Genomic DNA, 27,603 nt, shown 5'->3' on the forward strand with positions numbered 1-27,603 from the left:
GACAGGATGGTGTCCAGGTTATTCTTATCCTCTGTCTCCTGTCATCTCTTTGGGATCTGCTCCAAGACACTATAATTTTATTCTTCATTGTTTATGTCCTCATAAAATAAACAAGTTCATCATCATAACCTGTCCCTCCCTACCTCATGAGGATGTTATAAAAATAATGTCCTGGCAGATGGATGATTGTTATGACCTCCTGATGTCCCTCTCAGCTCCAAGAGCGGATGAAAATATAAATAAAAGCAACAGAACTTTTTTGAAAGCATCATTACATTTTAATTTTATAGCTAAGGGAACTGAGAAGGGGTTTTGCTTCATGGATTAGCCCACCCAAATATTCTGTTTTTGTTTGTTTTGGTCAGGGCCTGTGATTCCATTGTGATTCCGGCACAGGGAATTCCTAACGAATTCATGTGGATAATTAGTTTGCAATTTATAATATTAGAGAATTTGCCACTTCCAGGTCACGTCACTTGGCCCAGCAAGTCACTATGCATCAAAAGGCAGGGTTTTAAATTAAATTGTCTTCCAGATTAATGGCTGGTTTTCTGAACACCACACTATGTGGTCTCTGGTTATGTGACCTGATAGAAGGGACAGTTTGAATGACAAGATGGGTTCAATATTATCCCATTTCTCATTACTGAAATGAAAAAAAAATAATGTGCAGAAAGTATGACAAGAGAATGGCTGACGGCAGAGAAGACAGAAACGTTACACAGTATAACAACACCTCACATTTTTATACTGCTTAAAGGTTTATAAATCACTTTCTTCAGAACCACTCGGCAAGGTAGATTGTATGAATATAATTAGACCCATTTTACAGATGAGGAAATAAGACTCAGTAAAGTCAAGTACCTTGACCCAAGGCCTTGATTCTAGATGTCAGAGATTCAAAAGCAAGTTTTCAGCCTGAGTCTCAGTCCACTGTCCTTTTTGACTACACTATCCTAGAATGGCTCTAGAAGTGTCACTAGTATAAAGTCTGCAACTGAACTGAATTTGGCTTGTGTCCTTCCTCAGATGGCTCAAGCACCGATCACTTACATCTTCATCTCTCATTGTATTCAGCTCGAAGTGCTTTAGAGAGTTGACAAATGATTAACTGGGATGAGAAAAATGTTATTACTGAATGATTAGCCGGTTTTCTTTGTCGTGTCTTGCAGCTCTGCTAGCGTGATGTTGCTTCCTAACTTTGAGCTGCTGGTGCTCTCTCCTTCCCGCCCTGAGTTGCCTTTCCACAGGTTGTGTGGTTATGGACCTGTGTGCACTGCATTCTCCCAGGAGAAGGTAAGCTTTCTGAGGGCAAGGCCTCATCTGTTTTTTGTTCTTAGTTTTCCTTAGCACCTAGCACAGTGTCTTGTATGTAGCTGATGCAAATGAAGAGTGAATTAGGAGAACCCGGGTTTGAATCCCAGGTCTGCCATTTACTACCTATATGACCCTGAACAAGTCACTGGGCCTCTGGGCCTCAGTTTCCTCATCTGTAAAATTGGGGGAGGGGGGTCTTGGACTTGATGACTTATAAGTTTTCATCCAAAGCTAAGGCTAGGAGCCTATAAATGCTGTTGAACTGAACTGAATGTATTTTAACCCCTATCTCTCCAGCAGCACCCCCCCTTCCCTCCATTCTATACACAAAAAATGGATCTTTTGAAACCAAATGTAGTCATTCTTGGCCCAACTGGATGGGTGGGTTTGGTGTGGGGGGAGAAAGAGAATAGACCTTTCATATTCTAAGAGGATATTATTCTCAATTTATTTTTTGTCAAAATTCCATTCAACTTTCTACTGAAAGACATTACTAGTTATCCAGAGCCTTACTTTTTAAAATAAGAATCTAGTAACCAAACTCAAGACTCTAAGTGCCATGTAAATGGGAACAATGCCCATTCCCCACCTCTCTCAGGGGACACAGATGGGAATTTTACATGCAATGTCCCTATTAATCAGATGGAGTCCGTCTGGCAAACTGTACTCCTCAATTTTTTCAAGGCAAGTTGTCAACAATTTACAGACTCCACCCAAGTGCCACATGGTCAAGCAATACTTTAAACTCCTGGAAAACAACCATACATCTTGTCATCTTCTGTTTGGTTCAGAAGGGCAGAAAGACAATACTCTGGGTCATTGAATTCCAAAAGTGAAAAAAAAAAGTTAAACCAAGACTGAGATAAATTAGGGATTTAATTTTGTAAGTAATTTCTAACTTCCTTACCGTCCCACCCTAATGCTCCTTTTAAACAAGAGGCAACTTGGTGTAACTAGTAGAACATGCTGGATTTAGGAGTCAGGAGATCTAGGTTTGATCCTACCTTATGCATTTATAATAGCTGAGTGACTGAGGCAAGTCTCTTAACCAATCCATCAATAAGTATTAGTAACCACTTACTATGTGTCAGGCGATGCAGATACAAATATAAAGAATGAAATAATCTCTCCTTGAAAGGGCTTACATTAAACTCTCAGAGTCTCAGAGCTTCTATTAACGTCTCAGAGCCTCAGTTTCCCCATCAGTAATATGGGGACAGTAATACTTGCCTCAACGAATTGTGCTTTGCAAATCTAAAAGCATTTTGCAAACCTTAAAAAGCTATAGATGTGAGTTATTATATATGATATACACATTTTAAAAATTATTTTGGACAACAGGTAAAATCAAAATAATTATTCCTATCTATAGTCTTCTCTCTTCCTCTCCCCTCTATCTCCTCTCTCCCAACTGTCTTTCTCAAACACACAGAGCTATTTTCATGTACAGTGAGTATTGAAAAAAGGTGAAACTGAATCTAGAAAAAGTAGAGAAGGAGTGAGACACTCCGGCTAGGTGTAAAGAAACACTTTCCAACAAGTAGATCCATCCCAAAGTGTAGTAAGTTGCCTTCAGAGGTCATAGATTCCCCCTTACTAGAAGTCACGGAATGACAGACCTACGGCTATAAAGGAATTTCAAAGGTCATTTAGTCCATCTGCCCTAATTTTACAAATGAGGAAACTGAGGCCCCTGGAGGATAATGACTAGTCCCAGGTCATACAGTCATAAAGGACAAAGGAAGGATTCATACCTAGGACCTCTACAAATAAAAGCCGGATGACTACTTGCTTAGAAACGATTCTTATTTAGGGATGGGCTAGATCAGAGGTGGGGAATCTTTGGCCTGGAGGTCACATGTGGTCTTCTAGGTCCTTGGGTGTGGCCTTTGACTGAGTCTAAGTTTTACAATACAAATTCTTTGATTAAGGGGATTTGTTCTGTGAAGGACTCAGAGGGCCACACTTGAGCACCTAGAGGGCCACATGTAGCCTCTAGGGAACAGGTTCCCCACCCATGCGCTAGATTATATATACATATATGCTTTTGATATCCTTTCCAGCCCAGAACCTGTGACTTCCACTACAGGGTGAAAGAATGGACCCCTTTATAAGGCAGTTTCTAAACAGCAGACTCCTGAAATTAGATGATCTTGGGTATCTTTCCACTACCCGGAAATAAGGAAGGGAGACCGCTTCCTTTGCAGTGGTGAAAGATCATGGCTGTGGAACTCTGAACACAAGGTTGAACTCAAGTAAGGCAGGGGTCAATTTTGCGAGTGTTTTTTTCCTCTCTTCTAAAAAACGGTTCAAACAGCTTTCTAGTTATGATGATAAATGCAAGTAATATAAAATCAAAAGATATCCCTAAAATTTAAATTAAAAATTAAAAACGGGAAGTACACTTCACTTTGGAAGTCATGGTCTGGACCCCTTTACATCTCCTTCCCTGTCCTAAAATTTTAATACAACGTGAAAGGATCTCAGCATATAAATGACAGACAAATCATTACAGGGAACATACGTTACTCTCTTGCTAGGTACAGACTTCAAACACTAATCTGCCTCTCCCAGTTTCACAAGAACCTTCAGATCAGAAGGTTCTTCCCTGGCCTTTGGAGTCACTGGTCATAGGCCTTAAGGTAGAAGGCCCCTTCCGGCGAGTCCCACCCCATTTATTTTATAGACTGGGAAACCCAGGCCCAGAGGTGAGGAAACAGGACTAAAGCCATGCAAGTATTTAAATGGCACAGGTAGAATCTGAAACCCGTCATCTGACTCGGTAATCTCATCAGTTCCACATACGTACAATGATCATCTCTGTGCACATGATTCTCGGATCTATATGTCTCTCATGAGCTTTAGTCAAACATCACCAATTGCCTCAGATATCATGAATTGGATGTCCTATAGGATAAACCTGACATGTCTAAAACAGAACTCTTTATATTGGGTTATTATTGTCAAGGACACCACCATCCTCCCAGTCACTCAGGCTCAACTCCTCAGGGTCATCCTGAAGTCTTCTCTCACTCACACCACATATTCAATCTGTCAGCAAGTTTTGGCATTGACACTTTTACAACACTTCTTGTGTAAGCCCCCTTCTCTCCATAGCCTTCTGACAAGTCCTTCCCCACTCCAATTCAATCTGCATTCACCTGCCAAAGTGATTTTCCTAAACAAAGGTCTGATAGATCAGACAGCTTACTGGACAGTGAGGCAGAGTTCTGGGCCTGGAGTCGGGAAGATTCATTTTTCTGAGCTTAAATCTGGTCTCAGATAATTCTAGCTGTGTGATCCTGGGTAAATCACTTTACCTGTTTGTCTCAGTTTCCTCATCTGTAAAATAACCTGGAGAAGGAAATGGGAAACCACTCCAGTATCTTCACCAAGAAAACCTTAAATGGGGTCACAGAGAGTCAGATATGACTCGACAAAAAATAACTAACTCAGCAGTCACCAGTGACTATAACCTCCGGGATCAAATACAAAATCCTGTCATTGAAAGCTCTTCCTACCTTCCTGGTTTTCCTACACTTTATTTCCCTCCATGTACTCTACTACTCTACTACACTTGCTTTCTTGCTGCTCATTGAGCCTGACCCTCTAGCTCCTTAAGTCTATGATTTTTGGCTAGCAACAACCTTGGGAGATGGCCTTCCACCTACTCTTTGTATGTCGTATGTAGTTATCTGCATTTTGTTACCTCCACTAGAACGTTAGCTCCTTGAGGGCTGATGCCATATGTCTGCCTATCTTTGTGTTCACAAGACTTAGTTAGCACAGAGTCTGGCACATAATGAACATTTAATGCTTGCTGACTGACAGACAAATTCATCTGTCTGCTATATCATGGTGGGTCAGACTCATTTATCTTCCTACTTCTTTTCTACAGTCCAAGTGGGAACATTTCCTTGAGTTCTCGTTTGCTCTCTAGAAAATCAAGATTCTTTTCTGTCTGAGTCTCTGAGGTCTTTTCCCTCAGCTTCAAGTTTAAACTGCTCTCTTTTGAAGCCTCTTGAATTCCAGCCCATGGTCTCCCTGGACCCTTTATCTCAAACTCCCTGCCTAGTATTTCCTCTGTTCCAGGCTGTCTTAAATGTCAAACACTATCTCAGGTTCAACCCAAAGTTGCCTTTTCCCCTTTACTCATCTGTCCTCTAAAGTTCCTCAGTTTAACAACAACTGTGTCGTCCAGGACCATCACACTACCAGGATGGAAACTGGCAAATTATTCAGACTTGGGATGTGTCAGTAATACTCTTTACTTTATAACATTCTTGTGCTTAAAACTCCACAGTTCCATTTGAACACATCTACTTCAACAACAATCTAGCGGCCACCATCCACACACACTAACTTTTGGGGGGAAGAGTCTTTGCTGAAAGCAGGAAGAGATATTTACGTTAACTAAAAGGAAGCATTTCCCACTATTGGCAGTGAAGGTTATTATATTTTTGAGTGAGTTTTGGAAATTTTTCTCTTTAGAGGGATCTTTAAAAGTCATCCAACAGTGATGTACCTTTTTTCTTCCTTAATACTTCAAAATCGATGTCTTTACCCAACCCGTTCTCTTGTCCTGTTTCAAAGGAAGAAGTCTTTCCCTTTTGGCAAAGACAACCTGTCCAACAGTATCCTTAAGTCCTCTCCCTTTAAACTTCTCCAGAACCATGTCCCATCAACAATCAACCTTCCGATTCTTCATTTTCAATCCCTTCAACTCTGCTGGTTCCTTCTCCTTTCCCTAAAACATGCTTAGATCTCCCCTTATCTTGGAAAAACCTTCTCTTGACCTTACTACCTTCTTACATTACGGTCTATTTCTCTTCTCCCTCACACTTCCAATGCTCACTGCTTCATGACCCACCTTAACCTCTATGGTTTCCATTCCCACCAACCTTATTGAAACGGCAATCTAAAAAGCTGATCATTCCCAAATCTAATTGCCTTTCCTCAGCTTCTTTCTAGAATCTGATATTATTGTCTGTTCCCTTACTGACACACCTACTTTGCTTTGCTTGGACACTGAATGCCCACTTCTGTGCTATGCTTTCTCTACTTTAATGGTTCTTCCTGTTGTGTGTGTGTGCACGCGTACACACACATATATACATATATACATATATGAAAAGAGAAGGGAGAGGGAAGGGAGGGAGAAGAGGGAGGGAGAAAGAGAAAAAAGAGGGAAGTAGGGGGAGAGAGGAGAGTAGAGGGAGAGAGGAGGGGAGGGGGAAAGAGAAGGCAAGGGGAAGGAAGAGGGAGAAGAGGTGGGGTAGGGGAAAAGGGAGAAGGGGAAAAGGGAGAGGAGGAGAGAAGTATGGGGAGGGGGGAGGGAGGAGGGAGAGAAGAGGGCAGAGCAGAAAGGAGGGAGAAGGAAAGAGAGAGAGGGAAAGAGGAAGAAGGAGAGGGAGAGAGAGAACGAGAGAAAGGGAAAGGAGAGAAGGAGAGACAGAAATCTGGCAAGTAGGAGTCCATAGGCTTCCCTAAGTTTCTGTCCTCAGCCTTCTATATGGATACCTTAGGTTCTGACCTTTTCCCCACAACCTAAACTTACATTCCAAACCACTTACTGGATGTCTCCACCCTGGACACCCTGAGGCCAATTCAAACAACCAGAAGCTTGAACTGAACTCGTCATCTTTCTCCAAAAACCTGTTTTTCTTTGTGATTTATTTCTGCTGATGGCATCACTGATCTCTCAGTCAGCCATGCTTGAAACTTCCGCGTGATCTCTGACTCTATCACCACTTTCTTTCTTCACTCCACCTCTTCTAGAAATTCCCAGAGCCACCACCTTAGGTAACTGAGAGAAGACAGAAAGCCTAAAAGCAGAAAAGTCCATTACAGTCCATGGTAACCCTTAGTTACTTCCAGAAGGTTATTATATACAGAAGTCACTGCTTAAGAAAGCAGAAAAGTTAAGAAATCCATTTTAGAAATATTCAATAAATAAAAATACATCTAAATTCCATTTAAGAAATATTTACAACCAAAATGATCAACACAAAGGAGAGAGAGGTATGGACCAGCCTGAGGAAATTTCCTATTTTCACAAATTAATCTTGTTAACTTGGCATTAAAAATCTGTTGTCCTAAGGCGCAGGAGGACGATAGCAGCAGCTCTCTAAATTCAGGACTCCGAAGCAAAGTACCACGGCCCTTGTTCCAGTTCTGCTTTTGCACACCAGACACTTTAATGCTTGAAGGGAAAAACTTCAATTACTTGGAAAATTAACTTATATCGAATAACTCAGTCTCTACAGCTGGCAAATGAATGAGCCATTGGTGTGTTATGTCATCTGATGAGTGGCTCAATTCATTGTACTGAGGCGTATATAGCACAAGGGTTTGTCACTCTTCTAGAATAAAAACTTCATTAAGACAGAAAAATTTCTACCTCTTTTCCCCATTACAAAAGGATCAGAGTGTCTCGGAATGTGCTGTGTTCAGAGTGGGTACTCAAGAAATGGTAACTAAAAAGGATGTAAATTCCTTGAGATCAGGGACTGTTTCATTTTTGTCTTTATCACTCTAGCACAAAGCCTTGAAGAGCAGGCAGGTTTTTGCTGGATAACAAACTACCCAGGAATAGAAATAATGATGACAACAACTGAGATAACCGCAAACATTTACGTATGCTTTACGAAAGCACCTGGCATATATATTACCTCGCTGAATCTGGCCTTCAAGCACAACAGACGAGGAGACTGTGACTGGGAGAGATTAAGTCACCCATTCAGGATCATTCAGGTCTAAGGCAGGATTCAAACTCAATTGAAACTCCAAGTTGGGCACTTTATCCACTATGTAACACCCTCCTCCCCCAAATATTCAGTTTTAAAAGTTCTAGATTTTTTTCAAGTTAATAATAAAAATTACACTGGACATTGACATAACAAAATTGTCTCAAGTTATCTCATTTGAGTCTCACTATAACCCTGTAAGGGGAAGTACTAAAGAAATTCTTACCTCTACTTTAGAGATTATGAAACTGAAACTCAAGTTTGGTCACATAATTAATAAGTGCCAGAGATGAGATTTGAATCAAGCTTTTCTTGACTCTAAGGCAAGTGTGTCAGCTTCTACACTTAAATGTTTCTTTCAGTTTAGGTAAAGTTAGATGCCATGAAAAATCATGCATTTAAAATGTTAGATGATCTTCAAAAAGGACAGCAGGTAGCTAATATTTGCCACTTTAAATCTCAGTGAAGAAAGAGATCACATTAAAAACAGAAATGGCAACTTTTATGATTTAGAATTTCCTTTGGTACCAGCTGGAGAGGCGACATGAACTGTTTGTCAGCGATCTTTCCGGAACAAAAGGAAACCAGGATTTCCTGTATGAGGGCAGAACAGTGGTATCACACTTTTTTTTTTCTCTTAAGAGACTGGGTCTCCCCATCTCACCCAGACTGGAAGTATGGCAGCCGCTCATGATCCCAATACTGATCAGTATGGAAGTTTTAATGTGTCCAGCTTTTCCAACTTGGTCCAGTTCTCCCTTCCTTAGGGAACTTGCTGGCCCTCCATTCCTGGCGGGGTTTCGTGCTGGACTCAGCATGGTCACCTGAACGGCTTTAGTCCAACTGTAGCATAGAACTTCTGCATTCAAAGGGTCTACCAGGCTCGGCCTCCCTGAGTAGCAGCGATTACATGTGTATACCACCATATCCACATCACACTATCTTGTAATCGTCTAATGTGGTGATATGATTCCACTGTGTTCTTAAATCTCATTACAAGATAAGGACCCTCCAATTTGACCTTGCTCACACTGCGGGTTCATGTCTGCTGCTGTACCTGTCTTTGGCACGCATATAATATTGTCCATTTCCTTCTCTCCTAAAACAAAGGCTTGCCTTTGCTAAGGAAAATCTTAAAACCTCGTACAATATTTGCTCATGCAGGCAATGCCTGGTAAGGAAAATCCCTTTACTAATGCAGATTAGATTAGCAACATCTTCAGCGAGAATTGTCTGGGGCCCTGAGATATGAAGTGACCTACCCAGTATCACACAACCAGAGCTGTTCTTTAATTATTTAGAAAGTTAGGAAAAGACTTAGCACTGTTTTTATTTTCATTGTCAAAGAAATCTTACAACAGTAAGAGTTACTGTTACAATAACTGTCAGTCATCTGGAGGCTGCACAACAAAAAGTGGTAGATTTAGAGTTAGGACTTGAGGCAAAATGCCAGCTCTGCCATTTACACTCCGTCACTTCACTGGGCCTCAATGTCTTCCTTTATAACGTGACACTAGGCGACCTCTAAGGACCTTTCTACCCCAAATCTAGAATTCCTTTTGGAAACCACAGGGATACTAGAAAAGGCACTGAACTGGAGTCAGGGTTCAAATCCCAGCTTCCCCATTTACTACCTGGGTGATCTTAAATTACTCATCCTCTATGGATCTCAGTTGCCTCATCCATAAAGCTAGATAACCTCTAAGACCCCTTAAGTTCAAAATCTATGATCCTATGAGACATCATAAAAATGTTTAATTATAACAATAATAATGTTCATTATGTATTTAATGGTTATTTTTTAAAATAATAATCTGGTGTTTAATATTTCACTGATATTTTTGGCAATATAAGGAGAAACTTGAACACAAGACTTCCTAACTCCTAGTCTTATCTAGCACCCTATCCACTGTACTGGTTCCTTAGGTTCTGAAGAGACTATCTTTAATTTTTCAGATGTTCCCCTCATTTCAAGCACCTTAACAAAGACGTCAGCATTATAATTTGAGCCACATAGGAGAAGACAGCGTAGGGCAGCTATCTAAGGAAAGCTATGAGCACGTGTAGGAAATGTGGTGCAAGAGAAAGTGCTGGATTTGGAGACAAAATCCCAGGTTCAAATCTTGACCTTTCCTCTTACTACCTATGTGACCTTTCCTCCTTTGTAAAACGGGGCTAGATTAGATGACCCCAAGATTTCTTCTAGTTCTAAATCTATGGTGCTATGACATATTAAAAATTAAGCCCTCAGAGTTTCGTATTATGGCACAAAGTGTTATACAAGTGACACCAATGGTATACAGGAATCAACATCAAACTGAATTAACCAGGAAAAGAAAATTATGGACAGATACTGGTGTATTCTAGCTCTCACAGTCCCACTGAGAGACATGAACTTCTAGGATAACTTCATTGAACCAATGACCCACCAACTGGATCATCTCATCAACCACTTTCTTCCTCAATAAAAGTATCTTTTAGATAAGGGGGGGAGGGCAACACACACACACACACAGACACACACCACTTAATGTTCCAAATCTCACCCACTGACCCCTTTCATTGAAGTTCATCCATCATAAGAAAGCAATCAAGTGCTACAGAATGTTAGGCTTCTAAGTGGCAATTTGGACAAAATTATTAATATTCTAAATACTTCTTGGGAAGGCTGCTTGGTGCAGTGGAAGAAGACTTAGATTTGAAGTCAGATGTGGGTTCCCAGACAGCTAGCTTTGTGACCAGGGGCAGCTCACTTAGTCACTGCTTACCTCACAACTGCTGTGTGGACAATACTCTGTTTTTGCTATTGTCATATATTTGGATCCTTATATCCCTCCTGCTGTTTTGATAGAAATTTAAGAAAAAACCCCAGTATTTACAGAATGCTGCAAAAAGGAAGTAACCAATAAAGTCCCAGATTAATAATTAAGTAAAAAGAACATAGTTGTGTAGTTTTCCTTCTGTTCCTGAAGACCTGAGAATCATAAAGAAACCAAGGAAACTCTTGAGTTGAAGGCTGCCCATGATGGGAAGGAAGAATCATCGGCATCCAAATGGAGGAGCAAATTAAAACACTCCCACACCAATCACTTGGGTTTTTGTGTTTACAGAACTCCTAAAGACAATGGCTTGGTTATTCCTGGAAACTGCTTAAAAGGATACACATTATTTATTTGTACCTACTTCAGTAGCCATAAAAAAGTCATAACTGCAGGCTTCATTGAAGCTACATTGTGTGTACTTTGTGTGTGTAAGTGTGTGTATCTATAGTACTCTTTCTCTATACACACACACACACACACACACACACACACACACACACATACATTTTATGTACATGTTTCCTGGTAAATCATAAGCTCCTTGAAGGCAGAATATTTTATTTCTGTCCTTGTAGACATAGTGGTAGGAATACAGTAAGCACTTAATAAATGCTTGCTGAATTGAATTAAAGACTACAAGAGTCTAAGAATGACTTTTAATTAATATAAGATAGTACGCTGTTAACTACTTGATACCAACTTAAATAGTAGGGGTCATTTCATTCTTGAGATGCTCTGTACCATGTTTTTACATCCAGTACAGCCGTACTAATATTCTATAAAATAGGAACACTAAGTCTTTCCTTGTATCATGTAATTATTTAGTCTGGAGAAGAAAGACAGCTGAAAAGTTGTTTTAATCTTTATTTTCTCTCCCCAGTTATTATAAGGATGATGGGTTGTTTCCCATCTCTACCTGGAAGAGAATGAGGAAAGAGGCTTTAAACTATAATGGGAGAAAAATTTTTATTTATTTATTTTCAGAGAAAGGTTAAAACTCCTTAATTACTTTAATTCCTGGTACCACTGCCACAATTTACAGGGCAACCTACCTAATGTTGTGAAAAGGAAAACAAAAGCTAAAACTCCAACAGATTGAACACCTCACAAATGTGCACCTAATTAACGCTACCTTGCATTAACCAATAGGGTGCACTTCATGCAAATTGTAACTATGACAGTCCTGAACAAGAATGATTTCCTGCTTAAGCTGAATTAACTGTTCTCACTATGGATCTTCATTCCTTCTGTGGCAGATTTTTACAGTTCCTTTAACATATCTGATTGCATGACTTCAACTGGAACGCATGATTGTCTCCAAATAACCTGCAGATTTTCTGACAACTCCTTGCTGTCTTCTGCTAAAAGCCTCTGATAAGTTCTTTAGAACCTCTGGTTACCACACACACCACCATAAGAATGTCTGAGCTCATTCCATCAAAACTTCCTTTTTTCATGGGTCCATAATGTGAAGCTATCCACCATAATTTTGAAAATCATTACCATTCCCATTGCTACCATAGTTATTACCACCAAAATTTTCTCCTTCATTGTGATCATCTTAACTCTCCTCCACCTCTACCACTCCTATACCCACCAACTTGGTTTCATTGTGCCTTGGTCCACCACCACCACACCACCACCACCACCACCACCATAACCCTCCCTGCCACTATAGTCAGGACTACCTCTGTAACTGCCACCATCTCCATCAAATCCATTGTATCTACCATCTCTACCTCCCTAACTGTTGCTTCTGCTGTCACTATATCCAAAGTGTCTTCTACACCTTCAGTATTTCCTCCATGACCCAGAATATGCCTGAATCACCTCCAAGACTTTCTTCTGAGCCAGCAGCCTATATCTCTTGCTTTGAAAGGGCCTTTCCTTGCATCAGTTTTGCCAAGTATATTTCTGAACTATAAATATTTCTGGCCATCAAAAGATACAAAAGCAAACCCTCTCTTATTTCCAAAATGCCGATCTTCCATAACATCTATGGTTCAATCTTACCCTACCTTTCAAAGCAGTCTTTTAAAATCATATTTTTCTGTTATATTTTTTAATACCATCAGCAAAAATCTTCATGGTTAGATGTTTTTACAACATCTTTTCCAGAAAAAAGTCTCTGTGGTTCCACTACATACTCACCAACTTATATGGCTGAAGATGAACATCGCTGCACTGACCTCTTCTACACAAGAACAAATCACAAATCCCAAACCTCTGGAATACTAGCTTGGGGATCTCTCATCACCACACAATTTGTGCAAGCCTCATTTCTCAAAATGTCTGAAGACAGAAGTTTCAAATTTGTGGCCAACATTCCCAACTTTGACCTGACCAGATTAAAATGTAAATGGGAAATATTTGAGAAAATAAATAAAAATGCAATAACACATAGTATTACATTTTAAAAATTACATCAATATAAAGCCCACTGGCATCATTCTGTATGGATTGTCTGTTTTACCTCCATGTCCTCACTTTCCATTTATTGCACATAAACTGACACAATTTCCCAACCTACAGGAAAAGTGCCATTGTTAAAGAAATCAAGTCTTAATGTGTGTCTTAATATGTGATAAAGATGGAAGGCATTGAATTGCTACCCTTATATGCACTCCCTTCAGGATTTTAGACATTTTCTGAACTCTACACCTTGTAAAATTCATTTCCATCTGAGTTGGACACCATTAACAATCATCTGTAGCTTTGCAGCTCGAGCCACAAATAAACAGTTTTCTCAATTCCTCTGGATCCTCTGGGTCCTGACCCCTCACGCTCCACACCTCCCACCCAAAAAGCAATAGTGAGTCGGATGGAGAAAGAGGCCGATTTATCTCTGTCTTGAGACCAGACTCACCACCTCCAAGAAGGAACAATTTAATAGAAGAACTTCCTGGATGACCAGATTGTTAAAACATCTGATTACTAAGGAAGGTTACATAAGGCTACTAAGGAAAGAATGTAAGTCATATCTGTAGCTACTATGGCTCAAATGTGTCTTTTCAGGCACTTAAATCAATTAATAAGTATTTATTAAGTGCTATAAAGATGAAAATGAGTCTCTACCCTCAAGCAGCTTATATCCTACTGGGACGCTCTCTGGGGAAATAACACATAGGTTTAAGGGCCTTTTCTGGACACATAGCTTCAGGAAGGTAGAAGCATTTCTTTTTATTTCCTAAAATTTTGCTCATATCAGGCAGAGGAAGTTGCTTAGTGGTATAATTTCAATCCCAGGAAGGCTTTTCCTCCACTCACCACCATATATGTGTGTATGTATATATATGTATATATGTGTGTATATGTATGTATATGTATGCATGTATATATACACACATATACACATACATATATATCTATGTTGTTGTTGTGTTCGTCCTTCGTTTTTAAAGAAGACCATGCCACCAGAGAAATGATGACATGACTTGCACCTGACTTTGTTTTGAGTGAGGGAGGGCTGTGCAGGTCCCCAGCCTCACTTCTCCTCCAGAGCCGTCTGAATCCAGTGACCTGATATTCATCAGGATGACTAGAGATGGCCCAGGATGCAATGGGAGACCTTGGCCTTTATGTATGTGTATGTGTGTATGGATGTATGTCTATAAGTGTGAATAGATAATAATATACATATATATGTGCACATATATCATACATATATGTAATAAGTTTGAAGGTATAAGATTCTATGATAAGACAACACTATAATCAGGGATAAGGATTTAAATGCAACCACACATTGAAACTGACACTGAAGTACAACTGGATGACTGATGACACCTTCCTTCCCAGCTAGTTTTGCTGGAACTGGGAACTGATGGAAGAGAACAGGACAATAGAGAGTAGGGAACTTTATAGCAGGGGAAAAGAAACAGAACACTAGGCCTGCAGAGAGATTTACTCCCCCTGATTCACAATCTTGCTTAGACTTGAACCATCTGTAGTAACTGACTGATAGTCTAACTAACTAACTAATCAGATTGTGAATCAGCGGGAGTAAGTCTCTCTGCAGGCCTAGTGCCTCTTTTACTTGAGATATTTGTAAAGCACCTACCATGGTGCCTAGTATATATTAGGTGCTTAATAAATGCTTCTTCAGGCAGGACAGCGCTTCAAGTTCACTCTCTAACGAAGTTCCAACTGATCTCAGGGTTCTATTGAACACATTCCTCTCTGCCTCTCCCCCACCAGCCTAATTACCCTTCTGCTTTTTCACTACCTATTAACTTTTAACACATAACTAAAACCAGAGCCTTCCATACTTCCAGGATCTCTGGTTTTCTTTACCTGCCCACATCCCCCATAGATCCTCTTCGCTGGGCAACTTTGGCTGACCAAGGTCATCACCTGCTGCTACGATCATCTTCTGAATATAGCTGGCTGGTTCTCAGACAAGAGATGGCCAATTTTTTTTTTTTTTTGCTGGGTCCATGATCAAAGCTTCTCTAGTTTGGAAGGACCTCTCAGAGCTTGTGTTTCACTCTATAGAGTGAAGCATTGGAGTAGAACTCTAATAATATAATTTTTGTTACTGTTGTTCAAACTTGAGACTTCATAAGTGTCAGGACTTCCTGCTAAGGCCACTCCCTCTACCCATTACAGCTAATGGTCAGCATTAATACAGCCTTTAAGATGTGCAAAGTGCTTTATGTATATTATGTCACCCAGGACTGTAGTGCAAATCATAACCTCAAAGATCCCTCAAACACTGAGAGGTTTAGTGATTTGCCCAGGATCTGACAGCCAATATTCAAAGTGGGACTTGAGCCCTTCCTGATTAGAAGGCTGGCCTTTTGATGCCATATTAATATATAGAAGCAGTCATTTGAAATTTTCATAGGTGGTAACACTCAGTCCACAAAGACAGCCTAGATTAGAACATATAACTAGTGGTGGTGGTGAGATCCCACTTTTGAGACGGCAACTGTCCAAGTAGCCTAGAGGGTTTAAGAGACCCCAGGCTAAAGGGACTTTGAGGCATCATCCATCTGGGAGTGGTCAGATTCTCATTCAACAAATGACATTTGTTATCAGAACTCATTCAACGAATGGCATTGTTGATGTCAGATTCCATTAAAGATTCATAAAAGATCATGTTTGTAAACCATATCCTCTCAGATAAAGCCACTAAACCTATAAAAGCCACTGATATGCTGAAAATAGATTACTCAGTCTCTCGTGCTAGTTTTCAATCAATCAAGCAACATATATTTATTCTAGGCCTACTATGTGCCAGGCAAAATTCAAAGAGCAAAAGAAGACAGCAGCTGTCCTCTACAAGCTTATAATGTATCTGAGAGAAAACAACATGTATATTACGTATATATACACATGCATATATACAAAAGACATACACACACACGTATATATGTAGATACAAAGTATAAGCTAATTTTCGGCAGGGGATAGGGCAAGGCAATAGCAGTAGGGAAAAATTAGAAAATGAGATGATAGTTCTGCTGGACTTCAAAAGCAGCTATGGTTACTTGTGGCCCCTGCCCCATCTGGAATTTGGGTTTACACAGACTAGCTCTGATCCCAGATGCCTGACCTCCCCACCAACCCCTTCACCCCGTAGGAGGATCATTATTCCTCTTTGGTTCCACCCAACTCCAGGGAAAAAACTCCTGAAGAAAACTTAGGTATGGTTCATGTCTATCCAAGTCTACTGAGAGTATCTCAATGAGACATATGGAACAGCCTTCATTTCATCCCACTTTACGATTATGCTTATGATTCAAAGAAGTCACCACAGCCCATGAACAGATACAAAAATTTAAAACACTCAACCTGTCCTTTGTACTTCTCAGACACCTTCCCTCCCCAATAAAAACACTTCAGGGCAGTCACACAACCGCTGGCTACTTGAAACAGTAAGGAAGGAGGGAGAGGGAGAGGGAGAGAGAATGAATGAAAATTCATATAGGCCATGGAGCCTGTGGTTAGCAGAAAACAGGATTTAGCTAAAAAGAAATCACACTATTGGCTAAAATTTTTAAAAATTAAAAGTATTTTGTCTATTCATCCCAGATTTCCAGCATCCCAACAACTCACAAGGGAAAGGGCAAAAGGTAATGGAGAAGAAGTTAGTCAGGAGAAGAAAAATACTTCCCCTCCCCCAGCTGCCTCTTTTTTCATCTCCCCAGGAATAAATACTGCTGAAGTGACACTGGCATTACAGAGGATGGAGATTTGCTTATGCTGCAATTAAAGCCAAAGAGGGATGACTTCTCTGAACTTTTTGCTTATGGACCCAAAGCTTCTAGCTATTCTCAATTTATTCTGTCCTGAATTCCTAGTTAGTTTACAGATTCTGGGATTTTTAAGAGGAGTCGGTGGTGGTGGTAGTTTGGAAAGTCAGGCCTAATGTATAAAAATACAGAGAGAGACAGAGTGACAGACTGAGAGGCAGAGAGACAGAAAGAGAATATTTTTGATATCTTAAAATGCAAGGAAAAGTATGGTATTTTCTATGTGTGAAATTGTAGTTGAAAATGCCTATATTTTGATATAACATATTTTAGAGCGATAAATCTGTGCACAGTATTCTTCTCCTAGAGTGATCTCTTTTAAGTCCTTTCTTACACTAAGCACCACTGTAACATAACGTAATAATCTTTGGTGCCATCTACTTCTAACAAAGCACCGAAGTTTTACGCTACCCTACTGATCTGCACAATGCTGTAACAGGCACAGGATGTGAGTCAGGTTATTACAAAGTGTCTTTGAAAGACCCACATTTCAAAGCAGACTGAAAAATGGGGGCCTTTTTTTCTTTAATGAATATAAGGAATCTCATATGTTAAAAAAATAAAACAACACACCTAACCACCACACATATGCCTATTTGCCACACATGAACTCACACAACCACTGACTACTACTAAGAAGAGAAAATTAGTGTAGACCAAGGGGACTATGGATAGCAAGAAGCTAGATGTGGCTTAAAAGAAATAAGACTGTAGACTAAAAGTGAAACAACACTGAAAATACATTCTTACAATATGCTCTCACTACTGACACGCAATTCTCCAATCTTCTGAAATCTACCCTCTTTGCACTGCTACATAGGACAATGGACCCTTGACTTTCTGGACTTCAAAACCATGCCTTCTCTATTGCTGGTTCATCCTGGAACTTCCCTCAGCTCCTGGGGCCTTGACCAGGAAAAGGCTACACCCCCACTGACCTGCTCCCCCTGGAATATTCCTCTCTAAGGCTGTCCCTTTCCCCACTGGGCCCAAACCCTGCTTTCCTTCCCTCCTTCTTCCTTCTTTCCTGCTCTAAAATTCTAGTATTCTATGACAATGAGTCCGGAGCTAAAGACCTACTGGCAGTTTGATAAATTTATGTGTTTAAAAAAAAAAACTCAGCAAAGACTGGAACTGACAAAACTATCTACATTGGGAGAGTACAATTATTCCTGGAGGCTGATGGAAAGCCTAGACAGCTTTGGAAAAGATCTTTTCTAGTCCACTGATTTCATAATTCAAGCCAATGCATTGTTTCCTTCCAACGTGAAAACCACAGAAGGGTTAACGTTCAGAAGAACTGTGGTACATAGAACTGATCTCGAAGAACTGCCATGTGTTCTGTGGGAGTGAGACTAGCTGAAAAACCAAGGCAGCATTTCTGAGATGCCAGAGAAAAGGATGCTTATCTCCGGTATGTTTACTTTGCACTTCTTTCCTCCCCTTCCTTCTTTGTCCCAGGGTATCTCCTTTATCCCGTCAATCCTTCCTGTATTCTTGCCCTGTGGTTTCTATTATGGCTGTTTTGATTGTTTTAGATAGTAACTGTCTCTGCGAAATGGAAGGGAAAACGTACAGGTACCAAGAGGGTTCTGGATTCTAGTTATTACCTGATTTATTACTTTTAAATCAAATATCTATGTATATATGTGTGCATGTATGTGTATATATAATATACACACACACACAAACACACACACATGTAATTGAGAAAAACCAATTTCTCCAGTGGCCATGTCCTAATACTTATCTATGGGTTAAACTTCTATTTAAACCAGTATGTTTCAGCACCCCTTGCGGATCCCCAAGACCCTTTCAGGGAATCTAGATGGTTAAAACTATTATAATAATGCTAAAATACCACTGTTAAGTCTATCTCGCAAAAACATTCAAAAAAAGGGAAAAGGACCTATTTGTGAAAAAGTATTTATAGCAGCTCATTTTGTGGTGGCTAAGAATTGGAAATTGAAGTGATGTCCATCAACTGGGGAATGGCTAAATAAGCTGTGGTATATGAATGTAATGGAATATTATTGTGCTATAAAAAAATGACAGGATGATTTCAGAAGAACCTGGAAAGACTTACACGTACTGATGCATAGTGAAATGAAAACACTGTCTGGAGTAACAGGAATATTATTTGATGAAGAACTGTGAATGACTTAGCTATTCTCAGCAAACCAACGATCCAAGACACTCCCAAAGAACAAATGATAAAGCACACTATCCACCTCCAGGGAAAGAACTGGCATTGTCTGAATACAGACCGAAGCAAGCTATTTTTCACTTACTTTCTTTCATTTTTTTAAATTAGTCTTCCTGTAAAAAATAACTAAAAAGAAGATGTTTCACATAATTGCACACATAGAACCTATATCTAAGTGCTGTCTCAGGGAAGAGGAGGGAGAGGGAGGGATAGAATTTGGAATTTAAAACTTTAAAATAAAAATGTTTAGAAAACCGAAAAAAATAATAATGCTAAGATATAGTAAATACCAATAGATAGAACCCATATAAATAAAAGATCTTTGGGGGAAACCTCAGTAATTTAAGAGTGCAAATGGGTTCTAAGACCAAAAAGCCTGAGAAACCTCTATGACTGAGGCAATGGCATCTCTAGTCTGCTTATTTAAAAGCAAACAGCCAATATATATGAGGGATCTGATCTGTTATATCACAATCTATTTCTAAATGATTTCCTAGAGGTTGTTTTACATAACTGGGAAGTTTTTCACGACTTCTTTAGTGCTATTCAAGTGGAATTTCTGTACTCAGACTTCCTGAGTCCTGAGAATTGTGTCCACTTTTCTGGGACTAAGTGGTACTCCATCATTCAAGGAATTCCAGGGACCTCCAAAGATTATATAGTTTATTATCTTACAGGTGGAATTGTGCAAAATCCAACTCAGACATACTATTGAGTCCCATTATTAAAATTCTCCAGGAATAAAGGTTCACAGAATTGTCAAGGTGTTACAATTTTAGATTTTGAATCAAAAAATTCAGAGTTTCCTTTGCGATGCGATCCTCTGCGATGTTGCAAATTACATGAGTGAAATTTCCAACAGTAAAGAAAGAAAAAAAAATCTTCTTGCTCTGACACTAGCTGGCTTTCTACTATGTTCTGTACTTTTCCTATGCAGACCAAAGTCTAGTAAGCAATTAATACAAAAAACAAGCAAATGGCCATGCACATTAGGTGCATAAAATTTATTTGACGTAAGAGCTGGTTTTAAGTGCACCCTTTTATGGAATTCAAAAGGTTACTTAATAACTCTGAATCTATGCCTTATTGTTAGTCTGTGACTTCCCTGTTAGTTTCTTGGGGTTCTCTCAGCCTTACGGCTTCCTCCCAAGCTTTGCAGGCATTATTTGATAAGGGCTATATCAAAGGATTGATGAAATCAAACAGAAGAAAGAATTCAGGAAGCATCCACACTCTTCTGCCTTTATCTTATAAAGTGAGAAAGAAATACAAAAGAATTATATTGGATAAATAATAAAGAAAAGTTGAATCATTGTAATAATAACAATTCACCTCTGCTGATACGCTGTTTCTCTCCAGAAAGAATTCCAGGGCTGTCAATGATGCTTATGCTCTTTAGAACTTGGTTAGGCAGCTGGGAGCACATGAACCTAAAGAAAAAATATATCATGAATGGAATAAAAATATCTAAACGATACCAAATAGTCACTTGTGTGACCCTAATTAGGTAAGTCACTTAATTAACTCTGGGTCACAGCTTCCACATCTGTAAAACATGGGGGTGAGATCAAATTTCCAGATGATTTTTTCTAAAAAACGGAAACTATCAGTGTTGAAGGGGCTATGGAAGACAGGCATACTAATACATTGTTGGCGAATCTGTAAATCGATCCAAATATCCTGGCAAATAATTTGATTTATTAGAAAAAAGGCACTAAATTGTTGACCGGGTAATTCCATTAATGGACAATTCCTTAAGAAAGTCAATGATTACAAAACACTTTGTGGTAGCAAAAATGTGGAAACAAAATGGGTCTCTTGATTGGGTAAAGGCTGGGCAAATTGTAGCATACAAATCTAATAGAATGCCCTAAGAAATGCTGAATATGACGAATTCAGAGAAATATAAGATGACTTGTATGAGGTGATGCAGAATGAAAAAAGTAGAATCAAAAGAAAAATACATACAACGTGAACATGGAAAGAAATTAAAAATCAATCAAAAGAAGGAAGAAAACAAGTATTTATTAAGTACCTTCTATGTTCTAAGCACTGTGCTAAGCACTTCATGAATATTATCTCATATAATCCTCACAACTATCCTGGGAGGTAAGAGGTATTCTTATTCCCATTTTACATTTGAGAAAACTGAGGCAGTGATTAAGTGACTTGCTCAGGGTCACATAAAAAGTATCAGAGGCAAGATCTGAACTCACGTCTTCCTGACTCCAGGCCCCAGGCTCTAACCACCGCACCTCTTGGCTAGTTTCCTTGAGCTAGCATATATTCCATAGCTTTTTACAACATCATCTGAGGACATTATAGTTCTACTTCTTTCACACTGAGCTCTGATCAAATATCTAACATTAAAGGGGAAAGAACCTTGTACTCACAAAACCAACAAATGAGAACACTGCAAATGTGTAAAAGAAGGACGCCCTGGCAAAAGCTCACCGAGGTGAGTGAATTGGAGAAACTGGTGATAAAAATATTATGCTTCACAATTATGAAGTCTGTTTTAGAACCTCAAATATTCTCATGAATGACAAGTTCAGGTCCAGGCTTTGGGACTTACTAGATCTGAGGTGGCATAAGTCATTTCTGCATACAAATGCAGAAAGTCTCTACATTCCTGGGCCTCGGATCTCTTTAGAAGAAGCTAAAGTTACAAGATCTACAAGCTACCATGACTAAGTCCTATGATTCTAGGGAGATAAAGACAGGGCAAATTTCAGTTTTGGAGACTGAGATAGACACACAAAAAAGGGTCTTTTCATAAAGTGAAAATACTTATCAGTATAAGAACATAACCACAACAAACTGCCTACCAGTTAGCAAAGTTATGATATGCTAATACAATATCGTTAGTAACATGTGACAGGCAGTGTGGCCTATTGGCTAGGGTCTCTGGTTCCCATCTTCGACATACTGACAGTAAGACTCTGGGCAAGTCACTTAAATTTCATCAGTGCACATGGCAACTCTCCAACACCATGAGATGCAGGATAGGTCCCGATGTACAAGTGTGGAAGGGGAGTTCTCGCACCAATAAAACCACAGGACCACACCAAAAAATAAAAAACAAAAAAAATCCTGTTAGACAGAAAAGGAAGGATTAGAAAAATTACTTGTTTCTCAGGAAAATCCTGTTAGACCTGTCTTGTTATCATAAATTTTTGGCTTCAGTCTGTTCTATTGTTATCCTACCAAGGACATGATGTACATACAAATGCAGAAAGTCTATAATGAACTTCCTTTTCTTTGTATTTCAAATATCTGATGCATATACCAGTGGGCAGAAAGTTCGAAAACTTTCTTAAAACTCAGTCTTTTTCCACTCTGTGGAATTAGTGGCCATTACTCAGAAGGTAAATATGCCCAGAATGTGAGATGAGGAATGACTGCATCCAATTCTACCAGGATACGTATGGCTAGGCAAAGCCACAATGTAATTTATGCAGGAATGAATAGGCGGCTTGGGACATGAGATATAAATGTTAGCAAAAAATAGCTTTTTCACATGGATCTCAAAGGGTTTCACATTTATTCTTTCATTTATCTTAAAATCCTCCCTATGAGGACATAAAGGAAAGGATCATGGGGTCCCACTGACAGCCAGAAGTACCCTTTAGGAATCATTTAGTTTGAATGGCCTCATTTTGCAGATGAAAAAATTGGAGCCTGGAAAGGTGATGTGACATACACAAAGACAACAACACAAGTAGTAAGTCACAAATGCAGGGATTCAAACCTTGAGTTTGATTAAATCCAGTACGCTTTCCAGCATACCATGCTGCCTCTCCTCAAGGATTCCATTTATTTCTCTAGCTGGAGAAATTTAAGAAGGGAGCAGCTAAATGGTAGGTAGTCTGTAGAATATGACACATCTCCTAAAAGCAAATTTAAAATTCAATTTCCACTAGAATGGAGATCAAGGGTTTTGAGAGCTAGCAAAGTTAAAACGAGAACTTGAATCCAATTAAGAAAGCTTGCTCATTTCTGTTTTTTAAAAAAAAGTCTGTTTAACAAACAGTACTGAACAGAGAACAGATTTTTGCTATAACAAAATAAGCACGGATCGCTAAAAATATCCTTTGCTAACCCACTCGTTAAATGTACAACACGTTGATTCATTCCTTAGCTGACTTATTCCTTAGATTTGGGGGAGGGATAAAGTGCTGGGGGATGTACTGAAGGGAATGGGACATTGCCAGCCAACAAGTCAACAGTAATCTGCTCAGTCTCTAATAGAATGCTACTGCCCATTGAAATGCTTTCCCCTTACTGGAAAAATGGCACAAAGTAGAAACTATTCCCCAAGAGCTAGTGTCACAGAGATATTGATGAACTTTCTCCATAAGCATGAAGCCTGTACACATTACAATTTTTCCAGAATTTTCTGGGTGGAGTTCAAAATGTACAATGGGAGACTATACATTCAATTCCTGCAGAACAAAGTTACATTTACAATGCTGGAACTACTCCCAGGATGATGCAACAGCGACAAGTTACACAGGCAAAGGGCGTGTAAAAGAAAAAAGAGAAGGGGGAGGAGTATGCAGATAAAGAGCAAAAAAGGAGCTGGCTTCAGGTTCAATGCCACATAATTAAATCTAAGGCAGCTTTATTTTAAAGTTTTAGCAATGTCACATTGCAATGCTCCTTTGTGCTGAAGGTACTGCCCCCAAGCCTGTGTTCTGTGGACATTTGGGGTTGTTGAAAGGAGAAGAAAAAGAACAGTTGCGTGTGGAGCACAGATAAAATCAGCTTGAAAAGAAACACTGCCCTCAGATAAAAGTCCTTTTTTTTCAGAACACAGGCTGTTCTGAGAACCTAACCCCTGCCTAGGAATACCAGATCTTAAACCATACTACAAAGTACTTATCATCAAAATGATTTGGGACTGGTTAAAAAAGGAGAGGTCAATCAGTGGAACAAGTTAGTACAATATGTAAAAGCCAACAAACCTAGCTGTGCAGTGTTTGATAAACGTCAGCTACTGGGGTTAGAACTTGCTTATCTGACAAAAGTTGCTGGGAAAACTAGAAAGCAGTTTGGCAAAAACTAGGTATAGACCAGGGGTAGGGAATCTGCCACCTCAAGGTCACATATGACCCTTTAGGTCCTCAAGTGCAGCCCTTTGACCAAATCCAAATTTCAAAGAACAAAACTGGATCTGGTCAAAGGGCTGCACTTGGCCTCAAGGCTGCAGGTTCCCCACCACTGGTATACACCAACATCTCACAGCTTACATCAAGATAAGCTCCCGATGAAGATACATGACTTAGATATGAAAAGTTATATAATAAACAAATTTGAGGAACAAGGAAGAAATTTCCTATAAGATTTATGGATAGAACAAGAGTTTACAATAAAAGACTAGGGATAATCACAAAAGAAAAAATGGACAACTTTGATTATATAAAATTTAAGTTCCTCCTCAACAAAACCAAAGCAGTAAAAATCGGAAGCAAGAATTACATGAGAAGAAATCTTTGTAACAAGTTTCTCTAATAAAAGTTTCGTTTCTGAAATATGTAAGAAACTGATTCAAATTTATATGAATAAGAGTCATTCTTAAATTGATAAATGGTCAAAAGACATAATTAGGTGTTTCATATCATTCAATAAACAAATCTAAGTTATCAAAAATCATATGGAAAAAAGTGCTCCAAATCACCAACAACTAGAGAGAAGCAAATTAAAACAAATCTGAGACTCTATTTCGTACCTTTCTAATTGACAAAGATGATAAAAAAAAATGACAAATTTGAGGGGCTGTGGGAAAATAAATACGCTGCTGGTAAAACTATGAGTTGTTTCAGTCAGTCTGGAAAATAATTTGTAACAATGACCCTAAACTTACTAAACTGTGCATATTCTTTTTGATCCAGCAATATAATTACTATTATGTCCTAAAGATATCATAGAGGAAAAGGACCGATATTATGGTCCTTCTTCTAATGGCACAAACCTGGAAACCAGGGGGTGCCTGTCAGCATGGATGAATTATGATATATGAATGGAATGGAATGTTATTGCACCATAGGAAATGATAAAAGGGATAGTTTGAGAGAAACCTTAGAACACTTCTATGAGCTGATGCAGAGTGAACTGAACAAAATCAAAAGAACAATTTATGTAATAATATTGTAAAAACAAACAACTCTGAAAGACATTAGAGCTCTGATCACTGCAACGACCAGCTAAGATTCCAGAGGACTGACGGTGAACTGCGCTACTGCATTCAAGATACAAAATGGAACACTTATTTTTGTACACAGGCAGGGCAGGATTTTGTCTTGTTTGACTATACACGTTTGTTACAAGAGTTTTGGTTTCCTTTCTTTTTTTCCTTCAGCGGACAGGAGACTAGAAATAAAATAAATGCTTAATAATTTATTTTCAAAATAAAATTTAAGTTGTAAAAAATATATAAATGAAATACATATCAAAATAAATATTTATTTTAAAAGAAAAAATTTACATAAAAAAGAAAGCAGCCTATCAAATAAATGTACCAAGAGAATCTCTTTGAAAAGCAGCTCAGTGGTAAGGGCACTGGGGCAGTGAGGGCCACGGGGCTCTGTGGTCTTTTGGCTTCTTTGTTCACAACTGTTTTTCTAAGTTTTGAAGAACAGAGCTGTTTGAGGATGATGAGATTATAGGACTGAAGTCACATCTCATAGGAAATGAGATTTTTAGTTTCACATCATAAGGTAGACATGAGTCACTAAGCACAAACATGCCTTGATTTGAGGCATTAGAAGCCAGTGACGGCCAGATGGAGATACGGAAGATATGAGATGGGAAGCTAAAAATATGAAGAGTCCTAAGAAGCTGGTGACTGAAGACAGAGGAGGCAAGGAGAGAAACCGATCACAGAATATCAAAGCCAACTAGAGGTGAGCAGAACTGAGAGGCAGACTTTGCAGAGGATGGAAGGAGCTGTTGGATTAGAGTGTTCTATAGCTCCTAGAAGTTGGCTACAGGAAAACAGAAGAGCTGATTGAGTTTATTGCCTTTTAGAGCCAACTACTGCCTGAGAAGAGGAAACCTCTTATGTCAACCATATTGCCCCTCTGGTTTGAGAAAGGGAAAATCCTTATATCCCATAAAGAAGAGAGCTGAATAAGCCTAACAGATTCCAGGCTTAAGGAACCTGTTTTTCACCAAAATAGTGTAATACTGACACATTTTGCTAAAAGAACATATCACTTCCTCAGGACCCTGCCATGAGAGGCTATGTGCTACAAGAGTTTAACACTGTTTCAACATATGAAGAACAGCAGATATAGCTTTGCCTAATAGCAGAGTTCTGTGGACCAGAAGGGGAACAATTAGGAATAAAGTGGTCTTGCAAGTCACATGCAGACTGCTCCCTAAGTACATTAAGGCCTGAAGTCCAGAGTTATGAGTTGCCTTCAGCACATAAGTTTCCTTAATCATGGGCCTCAGTGACAGGTTTTTATAAATGTACGTCCACTCCCTCTGATCCACAGATACTATGTGTGCATTGATGGAAAGGTGTGACTCAGGTTTAAGAATGAGCTGTGATATTCTGAAAATTCTTGCTTTTGTCTTCTATTTTTAAAATTAATTAATTAATTTTTAGCTTTCAACATTCACTCCCACAAGATTTTGAGTTCCAAATTTTCTCTCCATCTCTCCCCTCCACCCACCCCAAGACAGCATGCATCCCAATCACCCTTTCCCCCAATCTGCCTACCTTTCTATCACATTTATCCCTTCTCTCATCTCCCTTCCCTCTATTTTTCCATAGGGTAAAATAGATTTCTATATGCCACTGTCTGTATGTCTTATTTCCCAGTTGCACATAAAAACAATTTTTAATATTCGTTTTTAAAACCTTGAGTTCCAACTTCTCTCCTTTCCCTCCCTCCCCACACATCCCCACTGAGAAGACAAATAATTTAATATAGGTTATACATGTGTAGTAAGGCAAAACACTTCCATAACAGTCACGATGTGAAAGACTAGCTATATTTTCCTCCAGCCTATCCTGCCCCTCATTTATTCTATTCTCTCTTTTGACCCTGTGCCTCTTCAAAAATATTTACTTCTAATTACCCCCTCCTTTCATTTGCCCTCCCTTCCATCATTTCCACTTTATCCCCTTTCCCCCACTTTCCTGTAGTGCAAGATAGATTTTCATACTAAATTGAGTATGCATGTTATTCCCTCCTTAAGCCAAATCCAATGAGAGTAAGGGTCACTCTTTCCCTCTCACTTCC

The 27,603-nt window shown here is 39.2% G+C and overlaps 1 protein-coding gene across 1 annotated transcript in view; it reads right to left on the reverse strand.

Annotated features, from left to right (window-relative positions):
* EHD4 (EH domain containing 4) overlaps window positions 1-27,603 on the reverse strand; it is a 97,834-nt gene that overhangs the window by 39,753 nt on the left and 30,478 nt on the right. Inside the window, exon 3 of the mRNA XM_072622980.1 lies at window positions 20,681-20,778. Coding sequence (XP_072479081.1) covers window positions 20,681-20,778 — 98 coding nt within the window. The remainder of the gene's footprint in view (window positions 1-20,680; window positions 20,779-27,603) is intronic.

Source organism: Notamacropus eugenii, chromosome 7 (genome assembly GCF_028372415.1).
Source record: "Notamacropus eugenii isolate mMacEug1 chromosome 7, mMacEug1.pri_v2, whole genome shotgun sequence".
Lineage (NCBI taxonomy): Eukaryota > Metazoa > Chordata > Mammalia > Diprotodontia > Macropodidae > Notamacropus > Notamacropus eugenii.